Source organism: Eleginops maclovinus, chromosome 6 (assembly GCF_036324505.1).
Source record: "Eleginops maclovinus isolate JMC-PN-2008 ecotype Puerto Natales chromosome 6, JC_Emac_rtc_rv5, whole genome shotgun sequence".
Taxonomy (NCBI): domain Eukaryota; kingdom Metazoa; phylum Chordata; class Actinopteri; order Perciformes; family Eleginopidae; genus Eleginops; species Eleginops maclovinus.
Window position 1 is genome coordinate 22,437,092 of NC_086354.1, and position 19,125 is coordinate 22,456,216.

General features: G+C 41.9%; 1 protein-coding gene across 1 annotated transcript in view; it reads left to right on the forward strand.

Annotated features, from left to right (window-relative positions):
• Window positions 1–2,410: 2,410 nt before the first annotated feature.
• Window positions 2,411–19,125, forward strand: part of LOC134866390 (contactin-associated protein-like 4) — a 100,627-nt gene continuing 83,912 nt past the window's right edge. The window contains exons 1-2 of the mRNA XM_063886530.1: window positions 2,411–2,482; window positions 3,200–3,366. Coding sequence (XP_063742600.1) covers window positions 3,282–3,366 — 85 coding nt within the window. The 5' untranslated portion in view covers window positions 2,411–2,482; window positions 3,200–3,281. The remainder of the gene's footprint in view (window positions 2,483–3,199; window positions 3,367–19,125) is intronic.

The window sequence follows — 19,125 nt, forward strand, 5'->3', positions numbered from 1 at the left end:
AACTCCAGAAAACATCCTTGCCAATTCCTGAACCCAGTGTAGATCTAGGGCAAACTTTAAAGAGTTTACAGAACTTTAAGTACGTTCTTTAGCTTTAAAACAAACTCTAAGATAAATCAAATAAAATAAGTTAACAGACTCAGACATGGATACTTGGACATGGACTCGGACGCGGATTGGAACCTGGTCCGAGTCTGAGTGTTCCTGTCTGTGTCTCCATGTCCAAGTCTCCATGTCAGAGTCCGAGTCCATGTCTCTGTGCACGAGTCCATGTCATTGTATTGTTGCCTTGTCCGGGTCTCCGTTCTCTCTGGTTCTTGGTTTCAGGGTTTCTGTGTCCGTCTCATGGTCGAGTGTGTGTCCGGGTCTCTGTTTTGTGTCTCCGTGTCTGACTCGCAGTCCAAGTCTCCGTGTCCGTGTCTCAGTGACTTTGTCTCCATGTCCGAGTATCTGAACGAGTCTCTGTGTCCGAGTCCATCTCTGGGTCCATGACCGAGTCTCCATGTCTGAGTCTGTTTATTTATTTCTTAAATGGAGAAGCGTTTCTAAGTTTGCTCATCATCCCAACATGTTCTCTTCTTAGTCTCCACTCATAGAAGTAGAAACAGTGCTCCCTCTATGAAAGCCCTGCTGGTTAATAAACACATGAGACTTGAGAGTAATTTAGAGGAACAAACAAGTAAACTAAGGCAGATACAGCGACAGGAAGCAGAGGGTCAGCTGCTGCTGGTTTCCAGCCTCAACAGGACTCTTTATTGGAGGCTGTGCAGAGAATAGATCAGATTCAGATTGGTTCTGCAGGGTTAGTGCTGATGCCTTTTGGTTCTGGCTCTGGTCCTGTCTCTAAGGTACATGAGGTTTAAACATGAGTCAGCAATATTAAAAGGTAGCTTTTTTTAAATTGACCATATCTAACAGATTGAGGAACTTCTCAATTTAATATAACAAAAGTTAAAAGTGTAAAATCACAGCTGGGGTTCAATGTATATAGTTAAGAGTTGTTTTGATTTGTCATTTATTTATAACCTGTTTTTATTTTTACATTTCTGCTATTTATTTTAATGTTATTTTGTTTCACATGTATTGTTTATATTTGACATACTTAATTTAATTTGTTGTTTTTATTGTAGTGTGTATTTATTTATATCTATTTTTGCATATTTATAGTAAAAGTGTTTTTATACTTCATATTTCTGTCATTATTTGTTTATACTCTAATACTCAGACTATATATATATTTTCCAGTCTTTGGCACAAATGTAACTTATCCCAGTTTGCCATCATTTCTCAATCTGTCTAAAGAAAGTATAACTGAGTGAAGATTTGAAGATGTCCGTTTCTTTATTTGACGTGTCTCTTATTTTGAATGGAACTCAGCCTCAGTGACCAACGTGTTGGGAGGGGCCTGCTCTCTGGAAAGTGTGGAACACGTTCTTTGTCTTAACGCCGGTTTTTTAATATGATCATGAGCCTCACCTTCTGTTTTGCATAGCCAGTAACTTCAAAGTGTGTGCAACCAATCAGAGAAGAGTAAAGGCAGACCAAAGTAACGCATGGATGAAAAGTACCTTGAGATGAATCAATATTTATTAATAAGGTGTCTCAAATGTGTGCTGCTTTGGTGTATCGGTGGAAGTCTCTGCAAAGAGAGAGGAGGTATGGGGTTCAAGACTCAGTCTATGCCATTCTTTATTTTACTTTGATCTTAGTGTATCTTTTTGATCACAGGTGTTTTTCATACTTGCTATTACGTAGTTTATTAATGGTAGTAATAATAATATATTGTATTTGTAAAGCACGCTTTAATAACAAGGTGCTTCCAATGTTTTATTGGTCATATGCACAGCAGATACAGCGTATATGTTGGCAATGAAAATGTTATATCCCAGGCTCCTCCAACAACTCAACATACATAAGCGAATAAGATCAATAAAATAGTGCAAAAAATTAGACAAGAATAAACTAGTGCAAACAGCTAGTGCAATAACAGAAGGTGCAATATCAACAATAAAGATGTAAAATATATACACATGTAGAATGAATTGAGATCATTTAAATATACTGTAGTCATTGAAATACTTTACACTATATGAGGAGGTATAGACAGATGTTCACAATGCTATGGGGAGAAAGAAACAAACTAAAATGAAATGAAAGCTACCCTCATATTTAATCAAATGAATAAACTAAACAAATGAGTGGTCCCGTGCTTTCAGTTTCCATCCAGTAAAACAATCACAATGCTATTTTGAATGCGTGTTCAACACAATCTCTGTAATGCATCTTGCGGCACGTGCTGCCAACGGGATCCGGCCCCCTCCCGCCAACCAATGAGAGAGCGGACCGGAAGGAGCGGAGAGTAGAAATGCGCGATGTGAACAGACGGCCTTTTCCTCCGCGCTGCCGAGAGACAGCTAACTGCTTCAGCGTGGACTGTGGATCAGTTGGAGAGGACCAGCTGTGTTTCCTTTGTAGACTTACGGTGCCGTTACGTTATTTAATATTGTTATACTTTCCAGAGAAGCTTCTTGGAAGTGCAAGGTCCGGTCCGTCTGGAAACAGTGAATTAAGTCCTTTAAAGTTCCGTTTCAATATATTGATTATCCTTACATTTGCAAACGTAATTTATAAAGTCCTGCTACAATAACAGGGACCTTTTTGTGTGCCTGTGTAAACAAACTGAGCATCGGGATTTAAGAAAAACCACAAGAAGAGAGCTCTCAAAGGAGCTCAACCCACAGCCGAATTGAGAGACATATAATTAATTGATATATATATATATATATATATATATATATATATATATATATATAGTGTATTAGGCTAAACTGTGTCATTAAGTAACTTTTTGGGTTGTTGGTGCGCCTCGGGATTTATTTTAATGTAGAAAGTATACCTCTGCTCAAAACGGTTGAAAACAATGTGCTAGCTAACTTAATTGTGTCGGTGCCAGCAGCCTGTCTGGCGGGATTTATCGCCCTCCAGTCTGGTTAAATGGTGACCAATAGCTCCTTATTTGTCAGCAGCACACGCACCAGAAGATGGAGAACTGGAGAATTGGCATTGCAGAGGGTTTTTTGGAAACTGCTTTTATTCAACAACGGGAGGAGGAGGTGCAGTGAAGTTAGAGCTGTGAACACATAGTAAAACCACCTCCCTCCCTCTCTCGCTCTCCCCCCTCCTCTCCCTCTTCCTTCAGTCGGGTTTGGGGAGATCTCTCTTGGAGCTGGAGAGGAGAGGTTGGCAGTCTCTCTCCTCCAGCAGTTTCCCGCCGCTTCATCATGGATCTTGGGACTAAAAGTGTCGCTGGGATTATCGCTCAGGTCGCCCTGCTTCTTTGCAGCTCGTCCGGGACAACCGGAGCAGGTGAGCAGGCTGTGCGCTTTCTACTTTCCCCGGAGGAGAGGGAGCGAGTCCGGGCAGTGCGGACCCGGAGGGAGAGGCTCTAAACTGGGGCTTTATGTCTTTGTCATACCGCCTTGAGGAAATGTAATGGTTCTATTTTAGCAGTAAGTCTCATTTACCCGGTCTGTCAGTCTGGGGAAAAGTGCAGAGCTTTCTGTTTTTCAAGGGGGGGTACTGCGCGTGAGTTGTTGAGGAGAAATAGGGTTTGGTGTGAATAACGATTTAATTGCATTTGTGAGAACTGGATCTTTTTTTTAAAATGACGAACAGTAGATAGTTATTCTTGCAGAAATGTTGAATATTTCATTTACTTTTATCCATTGTCCAATGTCACTATTTTAAACACCTAATTCCTGCTGGGGAGCTTTGCATTTTAGGACACAGAAGGCTGGTGATTCACATTGGCATTTAAAAGGTCTCAGCTGTGTGTTTTTTATCCTCTCTGCCGGGCTGAAATAAGCACAATTGGAAGCCAGTTCTTGTTTTATCCACTGTGTGCACAAAACAAGGTTATCTGTTGTCTTTCTGCTTAATTTGGTGCTCAGTGCAGCATGATGGGAAACTTGGGACTGAGCCACGTTTCGTTGCTCACACACCCCAGAGAGTGAAGGCTGAGAGAGGGAAAGGTGATATGCAGGTTGGAGGGCTGGCTTTTGAGACCGAGAGGCTGCTGTTTTGATTCTTTGCATTATGAGTTTTCCTTCCCATAAGTGCCTTTTTGAATGAATATTTGACATCAACATCTGTCAGTTTGCAGCTCTGTGTCAGTGTGTGAGCTGGGGCGTTGCTGTTTTTGCTTCATTCCTGAGAGAGGAGGAGAGAAAAGGAGGGAAATCTAACAGAGAAACAGGACAGGAGAGAGAAGGCAGTGATGTATAATATTTATGTTATTCTATCAGACGGCGGGAAAGTCTTTCATACCTTCACTGTTTTACTCTCCTCTTTCATGACTCAACAGTCTCTCTTCATGCTGTTTCTTATGCTCATTTTTTCAACATATTTTTGCCTGTTTTGGCTGTAAAAGATGTCAATGTGTGCAGAACACTATTTCGATTTCCCCCTTCTTCCCAAACCTCACTCGCTTCTCTCTTCCTGACTTCCCTTTTTCTTCTGCCTCTTACCTCTGTCTTTTCTTGTCTTCCCTCACACCCACCTGTATGGTCTTTTACCTCTTAAAACCCATCAGGAACTACATTTCTTTGCCAATAACTCACATTTCTTTTCATTCATTAAAGAGGACCTCCCAAAATGAATGCTGACTTTGAGCTTCCTGCTACATCAGCCGGCTGTGAGAGAGAGATTGTGCCTCTACAGTCAGACAGGGAAAAGAAGGATAGAGGGGAGAAGTTAGGAAATAGGAGAGGGTATTAAGACATTATATTAAATCAGTCATATGTTCTTCCTCCATGACAGAAACATCCACAGCTACCCTCAACACACATCTGATTCGCTCTACCCCCCTCCTGCTGTTTCTCTCAGTCCTCTTCTTTCTGTCTCTTCCTTCTCTTCCAGTTGTCAGCTTATTTCCTCCTCCTTTATCCTCCCAACACACACTTTCATTCCCACTATCGTTCTCTTACCTTGATCTCTGCCCTCATGCTGCTCTATCGCTCTTTCTTTCCAATGCTGCCTCTTTTTCCTTCCGGTCTCTAAACCTACTCCTTTTCCTCCCTGTTTCATGTCCACATGCCTTAATCTTCCTCTCTCTGCATGTACGCTCCCTCCCGCTGCTCCCTTTCCTCGCTGTGTCTTCTGAAGGTGTTTACGTTTGGTTTCAGCAAAACAATGTTGTGATACTGCTCCTAGCTGCCCGTATTTAACATATGAAATATTTTTATATCAAAGAAAACCATTGCCTGTAAGCAAATTCAGTTTCACTACTTTATTTGTATTTGATATCTTATTGAAGGGTATGTAAATAAAAAGTATCTGTGCTGTTTATCCGTCCCATTATAATGAATGCTTTATCTAATGAAGGAAACTGGCACAAACTGTTTGTTCGACCTTACTTCAATTCTCTCTCCTGAGCATACTGACCTCACAAACCCATATTTTGGCAATAACTCCAAAACCCATATTCTAATTATGGCAATTTGACTGAGTGTCTAATCTGTGTCTAACCCTTTTATGCCTTTGAATGCCTCCGTTGGACTCCTTTGTTTAGTCCCTGAATAGTTAAATCACTCGGTAACACTATTGGCTAGCGCTCCAACACATTGTACAAGAGGCGGGACATCTCTTAGCGGTTGACCAATCACAACAGAGCTGGCCAGCTAACCAATCAGAGCAGACTGGGCTCTGGTTTCAGACAGAGGGTGAAAAGGCAGGCAGTATGAGAAAAATAAAGAGCTTTTTGAACATTAAAACATGGAGACATGTCACAATACACATATGAGACCAATATATTTACTTTATACCTTAATGCTTAACTTTTATGTTTCCTCTTGACTTTCTCTTTGCCAGTTCATCTTGCTCTGGCTTTTGACCCGCCAGAAGCAGACCTTTGTTTCTTTGACTCATATTGCTTATTTAGATGTTCATACACAACATGTTTTCTTAGAGGTTTGAAAAAGCTTTTAGCAAATAAGCCTTGTGTTTGTTGTTAAGGTGTGTTTCGTTATTTGTGTAGTTAGTGTTTGGTAAGTGGCTTAAAATAAACGCCGGGGAGCTACAGCCAGGTGATTTTGATTGGCCATTAGTCATAGTGCAACTTCAAGATTCAATGTTCTAAGGCTTTATGGTCTGAGCCACGCCAAAGGAAAAGCCTCAAGTCCAAAGCTCCTCTAATAATGTTCCAATCTGTATACTTAAGACATAAACAGGTAGATATAAATGCAATGAAATCATACAGGTGACAAAATAGTGTGAACAGAATGAACAATTCCATTCTGTACAGGAGTTTTAAAGGCTCTAATGTATAGATGTGTGGACTATGATCATATGTAGGTGAGGTCATGCAAAGGCTTTCCACCACTGTGAACAATATAGATGTTTATTTGAACATCTCCCAACGCCTTTCGACTCCTAGTGTGAATATAAATTGCTTCAATGGAAATGCCGGCAGTCAAATATTTGGAATTATATAATAGAAGTTGTGGAATTCAATCAAATTGAGTCTGAAAATGAGCCGAAGTGTTTAACAGAGCTTCCCCGAACAACAGTAATTACAGCATTAGAGGTTTCTTTCATTAGAGACGCCTTTCTTCTCGCCTTTTCTGTTTATTGCTTCTCTGCTGCGTCTCTAATTGTGCCCTCAGAAAGTTTTGCTGTCTTTATAACTTGTTTTCTTCTGATTTATTTCACGGTTCCTCTGAGCACTGCAGTATTCAGAATTTCTGTCTGTTTTAATTACCGGATTTAATTAGCTTTGCTGTTCGCTGGTGGGTTTCCTCAGATGCCTTCAGAAATCCTCCTGATTCTTGGATTACTTTGCTCTCACTGCTTTGGATTTCAACTGCTTCTCAACTTGGATGTTCCTCAAGCCTCGTTGTGATGCAAGCATTGTTGTTTAGTTGACTTATAGAAATGCACATTCAATTTTTGGGCATTTTATGCATTGCTTTTGGAGTAGTGTCTTTGGTTGTAAGCTGCAAAATACTTTTACTTTTAATGTTCTTTTACTTTTTATGTTGAAAGGGATATAAACTGAACCAGAACCAAACACAATACCCTCGCTGACATAATGCATCCTTTAATAAAGATACTAAAGCACAGGATGCAGCTGCACAACATAAATCAAACACTGTCAACTGTCACCTGTGAACCCTAACCCAGTACAAACGGGCCGGCGGGTATGGGAGTGTAACAAAAAGCAAACTTTATTAAAGAAGGAGCAGGCGAGGAAGAACAAAAGGAAACGTAACAAACAAAACTAGAACAAACCAGTGATCACAAAATAAAACAGGACAACAAAGATATATCTCAACGTGACAGAAATCAAAAAGGGAAAACTAATAAGGAGCATAACAAAAATAAGACATTGAGTTCAACTCAGAACATAAAACGTGTTAGCACACACGCAGCGATACATGATACACACACGAGACTTTGCAAGAAGTTAAAATAGGCAAAAGAATGCATGTAAAATGAACCTAAATGACTCTCGATGCATCGATGTTTAGTCGTTTTTAGAAGATTGCTTCTGTGTATTTGCAAAAGGTAGCAGCTCAAGCCTACATTTGCATACGCACCTGACAGCCCCTGGTTGCATTGTGGTTAATGTGAGCTCTAGGTAGATAGATAGATAGAGTCGGAGGATGAAACCCTCTTTATTAGTCACATACATGCACACAGCAGAGCACACACAGTGAAATTGGTCCTCTGCATTTAACCCATCCTAGTAGCTAGGAGCAGTGGGCAGCTATCGTGCAGCGCCCGGGGAGCAATGGGGAGGGGGGATTGGAGGTGTCCGGTGCCTTGCTCAAGGGCACCACAGCAGGGCCTAGGAGGTGAACTGGGACCTCTCCAAGTAGCAGTCCACTTTCCATATTTTTCAAGTCTGTTCGGCGACCCTACGATTCCCAGTCCAAGCCCCTACTTACTGAGCCACTGCTGGACTGGTTTTGATAAGGAGAAGAAATGCATCGAATAGGAATAGATTTTTACCCGATGTCTGACAATGTGATACTGGTGCAATATGCCTTTGACTCCTAAGGGTGTGGGAAAAACCAAAGAGCTGAATTTATTTTTAAATGCCCTCACTCAACTTGATCCTCCTAAAGATTGAAGTACGATTATCTTTCAGCTGGAAAACATCACAGTTCATTAGTCTTGCACTTTTTGCACAAATACAACTGCTAGATGTTCCTGCGTAAGAGAAAAAAGTCACCGACTGTACACTTAATTTCTAAGAATGCCTCTCAAGATCTCTCAGCACTCCTCTGGTGTGTGTGTCGGTGGGTGTGTCGGTGTGTGTGTGTGTGTGTCCGGTCACATTATGATAGGGCTTGTGAAGAGGCTCCTGTGGGCGAAAGGCCGCTCTCCCACGTCTGTGCTGGTGAATCTGTGTGGGATTGCTGAACATTGCCAGGTGGTCTTGAAAGAAGCTCTTGCTGTTTGATTCTGTGAAGCCAATTAACTACAATTGTTCATGTGTCAAATCCCAAACACAATCCACCATTTCCTGTCTTTAAATCTGGTGATGTTTTAGCGCTGTGTTGATATAATCTCAGGTAGTACTTGTAGGAATTGAACCGTTGGTCTTACCCAGTTGCATAGAGGTGTTACACAAAACTACTTGTTGCTTTAAATGGTATCTAGAGTTGTGTCTCATGAAACTATATCCGATATTTACTCTCTTTTAGCTCCGCTTTTGGTCTCTCCACCTACTCCTCAGGGACATATTTTGGTCTTCAGCTGCTAAATACTCCCCAAGCTAGTTGCTAATATTGTCTAACCTCAGATTATAGTAAGCCGATTGGTCAGGAAAACCAAAATCAAGGATAAAAGAGGCTAAAACGCTGATGATCGTGGCTCAGCTGTACGAGCACCTACTTTCTGACTCTATATATAACAATTTGGTAACATAAAATAAGTATTGTTGCAGCTCTAAGCCCTGTTCCTTTCTGTAGTCCAGTCCTGCATGCTGCACACCAAACAGTATATGGATGTAATGAATTCAGTGCATCGATCTCCACAGCCATACCACGCCCCTGCCGTTATCATGCCATCAGATTCTAATTAGAATTAAACAATGAGGATACCATTTCCCATGTAAGGTTTGTTAGTACCTTAGAGGGTTTTTATCACTAAACAGATTCACACAGATACTAAGGTCATGATTGACAAAGGGGGATTCAGGCTGCATCAATAAGGAGAGGACTAGTGTGTGAAGGAAAGCGATTGAAAAGATAAGTCAATGAAGCGGGGAAAAGAAAAGCTAAACACACAAAATCGATGTAAAGGTTACAAATCCTGCAAATATATCCCGCTGAAGGCATAATCGGTGTCCAACTCGTTATTTATTGTCAAATAAGGAACGGATTGTGGGTTGAGAATGTGTTTTTGGCCTGATTTGCTTGATTAGATGAAAGGGAAACATTGACCTCTTTAAAGGTGAAGGATGTGCAGATAAATAGGCATTACAGGAAAGCACATGGAGGGTTTGCATCGAGAGGGCATACAAAATAACCCTAACCTATTGTCATCAGAAGCTGCAGAGAGCCAAATTAAAACCTCATCCCCTCGAAGAAACGCTTTTGTACCCAGAGGAGAAAATGCTATTTAAAAGCCATAACCCAAAAAACAAACCTCAGTTTCCTGAAACCAAAAGGTTGTCCTTCAGCCATTTGTTCCCCAAAGAGCCCACCTAAAGTACATCAGTCACTTAATAATCGCCGACTCTTCTCTCCACATTTCATTTGTTTCCAGCGCCAGGGGCAAGGTCTGGCTGAAGCTATTTATCCGAGGGAATTCAAGCTGAAATACATCCTGAGAGCTTTGATATTTGTGTTTCTCCGCTCACAATCATTCAGCCTCTAAGCAGAACGGCTAAATCACTTATTTAAATGGAGCTGCTTTCCATCCCTATTTAAAAGAGACAAAGGACTGTATACATCCACTTTATTTGCTGTAATGCCGGGTAACAAATCAAAGGTAAAGAGTGAAATACGAGCTCTTAAACGGCAGAGATTTAACAATACAAATGCAGCCTGCTGGCCGCCGTTAGGTAAGAGAAACTGTTGATTTCTCGTTGATATATTTGGTCGATCATTTGAATGGTTCTCGTTAGCATCTACAGAAGAAGGAGCGGTTTATTGCTGGTGCTAAAAACCCAGTAAACCTCACTTCACCGCCTACGACAAGTTGAGTTAGAGGTAAATCATGTCAGAAGAAAACACACACAGTACTTGATTTGTCAACATGTTTATATAATTGCATATTTAGCGCAATTATTAGGAGTTAGGAGTGAGATAGGAATGGACTTAGACAGAATAATTGTATGTGTGTGTGAGTGGAAAATGTGGACATGCATACACATACTTTTCTGCACACTACACTATTTTACAGTGTGCTTTGGCAGTACTGTGTTTTGATATGGTCGTGCCAATAAAGCTTCTTTGAGTTTAATTAAATTGAGAGAGAAGGGGAAGGATAACGTGGGAAGTGTCAAAAATAAATTGAGTGTTTTTGTTTATTTTGTATTTTTTAAACTACATGTTGGTCCAGTTTGTTTTCATCAATGATATGCAAGGTCGATATCGTCACAGTGTGTATTCGACGACCTCTCTGCTACTGTCTTTCGTCTGTCGTGGGAAAAAATATTGTTGAGGAACATTTGTTGTGTAGTCCAAATTTAAGGTATTTGTTTCAATCGTGTATTACCTCATGTGCAGGCTGCAGTTACATTTGCTAGAACAGGGATTTGAAAAATATCGGATGAGGAGCTGACGTCACTTCCGGACAAAAGTAAGCCCCGCCCACTTTCCAGTGAAAATCCTGCATCAGAGCAAAGCTGAAAATAATAGTGTCTACACGTGTTAAAGCTGCTGAGTCATATATTGCACCTCAAACAACAAATAAATCAAGAGCTCCGGTTTCTTGACTTCCTCTCCAGAAAAAAGGAGAGTAAAAGAAAGGATCAGAAATCTCAGTTTCAGTGTCAGCCTGCTGCCTGCCACTCGTCCCCCAGCAGACCCACCGGACATCCATCCCCTATTTATTCTCAGTAAGCTGTCTCTGCCGTCTGACCAGACATCTGACCCCATCTCCATATTTCTGGACTCATTAAACCCTTTCTGACCAACAGAGAGATTGTTTTCTGGCATCACTTTAACATTTTACTGCATCTTGGTTTGAGGGTATCATTTTGGAGTTCTGTTCCCTTTCTCTCTCTTTCTCTCATCAGTATTTCATGAGGTGTTTATCTCTCCTCTGAGCTGGTTTCGAGCCACTGGAGTGTGCTATAATCATAGCCTAATGACAGATAATCTGAAGAACACTAAATGACTTTTAATCCTAGCCTAATGACAGATAATACCACTGCACCCCCGCTGTGCATCTGAAAGTGCTGATTTGCATTTTCCCGCCCTCGCCTCTGGGCGTTTTAAGTGATGAATCACCACTTTTTTAAACTCATGAAATGTAAACTTTGTTGTCAGTTTACTTTCTGACACTTGCCTGAAAGTCACGTACAGCGGTTAGTGAGTCAGAGTCAAACGTATTAATATTCAGACGGCTTCTGCCCCGTTGTCCTGTGATTAAACTTCATGAGGGGTGGCATGATGGACAGGTAATCAGATTTTCTTTTCCTTGAACTCGGTGACCAGTGTCTCAGCTCATTACACTGCGATATCTGCATGCTTTGGTTATTTACATGTCCCGGTGTTGAAGGAAGGCTTTGATTATTCAGCTGCTGCAGGCTGTGCAGGGATTTAATATGAGTTACAGTAAATTATTGAGATGCTGGAGGCTGAGTGTTATTACTCACCCATTGAAGGCTATTTCGTTGCCCTAAGAAAGAGTTTGTTATTTAAACTCTGCAGGCTCCGGGGGAAATATTAGGGTCGCTTGATTAAATATCTGAGCTCATAAAGTATCCCTCATCTTTCCCAGGAGTAATCCGGAGAGTGGGAACCAGAGCTTTTTCCAGGTATGGCTTTCTCTCGTGTGAATTTATTGCTTTCCGGTGAACTTCTTGTTTGCTCTGAGAAGAACAAAGCCATCGGGGTTTCCGGTCCTGATGTGATTCATGAGAGGGCAGCGTCAGCCAGAACAAGGATGAGGAGAAAGGAAAGTCTTCATATTTCTCCTTTAGTGTCATTTATGGAAATGTGTGCAGGCAAAGTGGCGGGAGCGGAGGAAGTCAAGGATACAGAGCCAGCAGTCTATATTTGCAGCATTAACCCACAAACAGGTAGTTAAGTGAGGAGCAGTCCATCCGTTTGATATCGGGACCTGCTGGACTGCTTTATTTGTTCAAGGCCTTCCCCAGAAGAAGTCTGGCTGCTCAAAAAAATGAAGCCATTCATCAAATGGAGCTGGCGTTATGGAAGATGACTCGCTGTCGCCCCAAATATCAGCGCTCATCTGCTAAGGTCATGATGCTCCATCACCTCGAGACTCAAACAACAAATGATTCTATATGTACATCTCCATCTGCTCCGGCGGGTACGTTAGTTATGACTGCCGTAATTGGATATTTTACTGGAGACATTAAACTCCCCAACTGTCTGCATTAGTTATCAAGGTCACAGTGCTCTTCCAGTCTCTATTACGGCAGGGATTCGACAGATTGTCCATATGAAGGAACGTTAGTACTGCAGATTATTCATCAGAATGATCAATGCGGTGCTAGGATGGCGTTGGAGAAAGCCTCTGCCATTGTGAATATTATCGACAACAGTTTTTCCTTGTGGGATAGAAGATTTAATGAACCTATGACCATAGATTTCTATATTTGGCGTAAAAAGCTGAACATAATAACTCATTAAATGTAATGTGTGTGACCATAATTAGTCAACTGATAAAATAATCACTATCTACAAACAAAGTTTAGCAGTGAGATAAAAGAAGAACGAAGGCTAGCTAACGGATACTAAAGATGTCACCCATATCTTTAAAGGAATCAAGTGTCCCTTTAAGTGGCTGGCAGGGGAAGACACTGTGCTGTTTGCATCTGACTTTCAGGGTTTAGTCTAAACTGGGTAACAGGGGCGCCAGTTTACTGCCAGCATGCTCCCTCAAACCAAAATGCAGATTTCCCCTGTGAAATGTTTAAGTGCTGCCAGAAAACAATCTCTCGGTTGGTCAGAAAGGGTCTAATGAGTCCAGAAATATGAAGATGGGGTCAGATGTCTGGTCAGACGGCAGAGACAGCTTTATGGAGAATAAATATGGGATGGGTGTCCGGTGGGTCTGCCAGGGGACGAGGGGCAGGCAGCAGGCTGACACTGAAACTGAGATTTCTGATCCTTTCTTTTACTCTCCTTTATTCTGGAGAGGAAGTAAAGAAATCGGAGCTCTGGAGTCATTTGGAGTTGTATGAGGTGCAATATATGACTCAGCAGCTTTAAGATACAAAGGAACTATTATTTTCCGCTTCGCTCTAATGCAGGATTTTCACCGGAAAGTGGGCGGGGCTTAATTTTGACCGGAAATGACGTTAGCCCCTCATACTCTATTTTTCTAGAAAAAACCCCCAGAGTTTAACAGCGCATATTTTCTCTCCCGGATGATATTCAAAGTGTTGTACAATTAAAAAGTTATATCTAGAACAGGGATTGTTAAGAGAAATGTAAACCCTGGCTCCTCTCTCCCCCCCCTCCCCACACACACACACACAAATCCCTGTGAGTGTGAATATCCGATTGCTCCAGAAGGCAATCTTCGCCCCCTTTAAGAGTGTAAAAGGAAATTCTCATCTCAGACCCATCAGGAGTGAGAGTAAGACGTGTCCAGGGCTTCACACTCTTGCTGTGAAACCTGAGGCTAAAAGGGACTCTAAAACCGTCCCTCATACCCAGGTATTTGATCACCAATGTTGCCTGTGTCAGTCTGACTGATAAACTCGGTTTTCTCACCACCATTTGTCCACCTTATGCCGCCTTCATTGGACGTCACTGTGAGCCCTGCAGTAGAGTGGTGTAGTAATTACGTATTTGTGTAGGCCGACCCAGAAGTGAGCATCTCAAGGGCTCCTTGTACAAAAGAGATGTGTGATTTTTCCATTGATTTTTTAAAACAATTTTACAGAAAGAAACCTCTGCAGTAAACACACATTTATGATACTCTTTTAAGCAAGATAATCTCTACATCAACACTACTTTTGTAACAGTTGAGGCAAAGTAAATTGCTAACGTTAGCATATGAGGGAACTACATTATGGCAGCGTGACTTAGCATCACCCCTGATAAGCTAAAGGCGGCTACGGTTAAGCGTGATGATGCTTTGTCGTCTCATTTAGTCGCTTGTTAGTAACCACCGTTGTTATGACACGTAAAAGCTTCGGACATTCACCAGTGTGGTGTTTACTGATGTGTGTATGTCGTAAAACAGTCCTTATTTCAGGAACCTGGCCCAAAACTCATTCAAAAACCATTGACTTGGAGACAACGGAACAGGAAGTGCTAAAATGGTCATTGACGACTCATTCCTGCACCACTCCTTTGACAGCTTTTGAGCCTCACATTTTGCATCCTGACACTTTGGGACTGCAGGGCTGCTTCATTGTTCTGCTCATCACAATGCGAGACCTCCAGAGAGCAGTTCGGTGTCCCTACATCACTTTGTGCGACACAGTTCAGGCTCTCAGCTGTCCTATTTACACACAGAGATAGATGCTGATCACACCCTAATGTCCCCTCTGTTGTGTATTTTTATGAACCCAGTGACCACATCTCTGCAGACTGCTGATGAGAAGAAGCAGAGCCGGTCAGTTTGCATTACAGAGGAGGAGAGAGCTGAGTCAGTGGCCATTAAAGAAAAGAGTGTATGGCTGAATTTCAACTCAAGAAGACAGAGTTTAACCTGAGCTAAGCACTAAGGTGAGAACCAGGTGGGTGGACAGTGTGAGAGCGAAGAGGAATATAAAGTACGAGAGGACAACGTGTAGGGGTATGAGTCTGCAGGCTGTCTACTCCTAGTATTCCCTCTGTGCTCCTCACAACTGCACTGACATTTTCTACCGCCTTTCCCATTTTATCCCTCAGTGGCTTTGCAGTGTGTGTTTGTGTGCCACCATCTGCCTTCTGCATGCACAGCCTTACATCTTAGGGACTGTTTGACTTCACAAAAAGAAGACGTAGGCAGAAGAGGTGTAGGGAAGGATGACAGGGAGGACAACAGGTATGAATCGTAGACAGGAAGTGAGAAATGAGCAAAAGAGGAGGAGGAACTTTAAAGATGGGGGAAGATAGAGTGGAAAGAAAGGAGGAGGAGGATATGTGTGAGGGGAGGAAGGATAAATAGTATCTAATAGTTTCCCCTGTCTGTTTCCCTGCAGAGTCTCGACTGCCTCTATAATTTCCCCCCTGCTGCCTTTAAAGTGTGTGTGTGTGTGTGAACAGAAATGTTCTTTTCTGGCATCACTTTAACATTTTACGGGGGAAATCTGCACTTTAAGTTCAAAATAAACAATCAGATCAGACGTTGAGACATTTTCAGATGAGCAGCATAGCAACAGAATAAAACAACAGGAAAGATTCCTGTCAGAAAAATAAGACACATGACTAAGGGAATCAATGCAAAGATATCTAACCCTATAAATTAAAGCAAATATTAAAAGACCAACTTAAAACTTTTGTCAACTGTCCCGATTTGAGATTGAGTTGGACATTGCCCACAGTATCAATGTTCTGCTCACCTTAGAGGAAAGCATTAAGTGTCTTTAATGTAGAGATTAGTAAATATGTGATTGTGTACATATATTTTGACGCTGGATTGTAAGCGATCCTCCTCAGGGAGCAGAAAGTAGCTGCAGGAGCTTTGCAGGTCGTGACCGGTCACTTCATAACAGCTTGATAAATTCTAACCCGGAGAAACGGACCGTATAGAAATCACATTTCTGTGAAGTGAATTATCAAAGATAAAAATTCTTCAAGCTTCAGGGAAAAGATTAAATTTAAGACAGGCGGAGGACAGATGTGTGTAATACTGTTCTGGACCTGTGCCACCTGCAAGTCCTCGGAGTCAAGTGGTTTATCAGTCTTATATGTTATCAAGTGCAAAGTTCCAGGAAAGTTTTACTACCCATGCAACCACACAAAAAGTTTTCATCCTATCAGATTTGTCTGTGACCAATAAGCTATGACAGGATATCCACCACCATATCCTACATGTCTGACCCCTTCCCTAATTGGGGTACGTCTTGAGTTTTACCCCGGCTTTCCCCCAATTACACTTCCCTACGAAGGTCCAGTAGCTCAGAGTGAAAGTGCTGCATCGATGCTCGTCTCCACCAGGACAGAAACGTTTCCCTTAGTTATTTGAAGGAGTGTCAGTAGCCTTTGTGTTTCCAGCCTCAAGGGAATCTGAGAAGAGAGGAGGATATCAAATCATCTGCAGAGGCACTTATCCTCTGATGTGTCCTGAGGGAGGGCGGCTGTAAAGTGTTATAGACGTACATTAATGCTGGTGCTAACATTGTGCTCGTATACGTGTCACTGTAATCATAACACTGCTTGGATATAACCACACTTTGTACCACTTCGACATGACGTAAGTGGGTAGGCGGAGAAGGAGCAATGTCAGTGCTTTTTATATATTGGGATAAACACTGCTGACAGACCCGACTGCAAACATATCTGCTAAATTGTCAAGAAGAAGGTGGAATACAGCTCCTTTAACACAAGCAAACCAACACAGTTTTTACCAAGTACAAAGCAAAGTCCCTGTGTTTCCTCCAGGGGGAGTTTCTCTCCAACACTCTCCTCCCCTCTGGGTGAAAAAGCCTCCATTGGACTCCTTTGTTTACTCCTGTAACTGGGGAGTTGTGGTTAACAGAAACAAACTCGGGGAATGCAGAAAAAACCTCCTTTACTTATGTCCTCTTACTTTCCGAAATCTTCTCCGACAAAAGCACATCATACCTACTGACACTGAGTTATATTTTACGACCGAAAACCCAAAGCTGAACGATCAAATGTCAGCCACAGCATCATCTCACCTTGAGAGTGAGGAGCACACACACACACACACACACACACACACACACACACACACACACACACAGACACACATATATATATATAAGTGTACTTGGCCTCTGAAAAGTGGTGGCTTTTAGTTGGTGGTTAAGTGAGGGTGTTAAGAGGCTGTATTTCACACAAACACACACACACACACACACACAAATACACACACACACACACACAAAAATACACACACACACACACACACACACACACACACACACACACACCACAAATGCCTTTGGTAACAACAGCCAGCCTCTCGCCTCTGCAGCTGATATAACGTGTGTGTTATTGCAGTGAGGTCCCTGCAGACCAGCTGTTTTCTAGTGAGGCTGTGAAGAGTTTGCTTTTCTCTGCTGTTCATAGCTTGGATGTTGTACTTGCTTCAGGTTACTTGAAACACGTTTCCCCTCACCTCACGACGGTATAGATTATCTGCACGGCCTTTAAACAAACAGGGTGAGGAAGCTCAGCCTTGCCTTGATGAATGTGGCATTAAAGCCTCAGCAGAAACACTGTAGATGAACTGTACAGTCGGGTCATGCTGCCCAGAATCTGCTCTTTTTATTGGCTGAGTGTGAGATTTAAAGGCATCGTAAAGGTACATTAGGTCAGAGTGAGACAATGACTCTGCCCGTCAGCCTCTGCAGAGCCAATAAGAGGTGGAAACATCATCTATCAGGAGCTTCTATGGGACTGCTCAGCCAACCTTTGGCAGGTTGTATCGTTTATTGATAAATCACGACTTACTAGACCCCGTTCCACCCAAGAAGAAAACCAATCAGAGCATTTTCTCTGCTACTTTCAGTGAACTTCTTACATGGTTGATGTTCCAGCGCTGGTCAAACCTTACAAGATATAATATTGCATCATTTTTTTGTATGATTAATATCCATAATGTGGTCAAACACCATTTGAAGCCCCTATAGGAGGATTTTTTTCATGTTTATATCAGGCATCAGATTGTTGTTGTTGCAAAGGTCTTTGTAAAATATGTCGCAAAATGTATGTCATGCTGCTGTAAGCACATTCATCTTTATGTACCCAAGAGGAGAAGTTATGGGGAACTGCATTGCTGTGTATATTTGTGGCTTTAAAGGTCCACTATTATGCAAAATGCACTTTTTGCTGTCTTTATACATCAATGTGTGTCCCCGGTGTGTCAGAAAATACAACCCTTTCTCTTTTCCTCCTTACCCACATCTCTAAACGCGGAGTACAAACGAGCTGATCCAGATTTGCTTTTGGTATGATGTCATATCAGAAATGTGGGATGATTTACATTGAACTGGCAACGTCTCAACCTATCGTCCCCCATATACTGTACAGTCGCGAGCTGAATCCCCTCCGCAGCACCTCTGGGTCTCTGTGCAGGATGTCTGCAGGAGGGACTAGTTGTTGTTTATATAAGACCTAAATGTCTCTGTTCTAGAGGTAAACACTGAGAAGTGTTTCAGAAATAATGATGTGGTTTGGAACATAATATGGGGTTTGATCACGGCAGCGTTTAGCTGAGTCTCTCTGTTAGAAACTTCTCTCTTCAGAGAGAGAGATCATGACGCTCCAAAGGGGCGTGGCCAGCTTCAGCTCAGATTTAAAGCAACAGTCACAGAATCAGCACTTCAGGAGCAGGGCTGAAATAGAGGGGGATGACGCATGGCTACAATGGGTGATCTGTTTGGTATTTTCAACAACACACTTCACAGACATGTTTTGTATAGATATTGCCCTACAATATATTGTTGAAATATAGCATAACAGGAGACCTTTAATGTAGATAATGTGTGTTTGTGAAGCAGAGGTGTTTGTTTCATTGAGCTGCAGTTAATTAAGTGGATTTCTTCAATATAATACAGCATTTAAAGTCCCTGTTGTAGTTTAGGTCACTCCAAAGCACAACACACCTTTGTTTCAACATGAACTCTTCAGTGTGTGCTGCAGTGTGTGTTTATGTTGCCATATTAAATATATTGCTAACCCACAATCACCTGGGTAGTTTAGCACATAAATGGTAATCCTCATACCAAACACTTTGCTTAGTTCTGCAATGCTTCACAACACTAACAATCCTCACCAGAAATCAGAATCA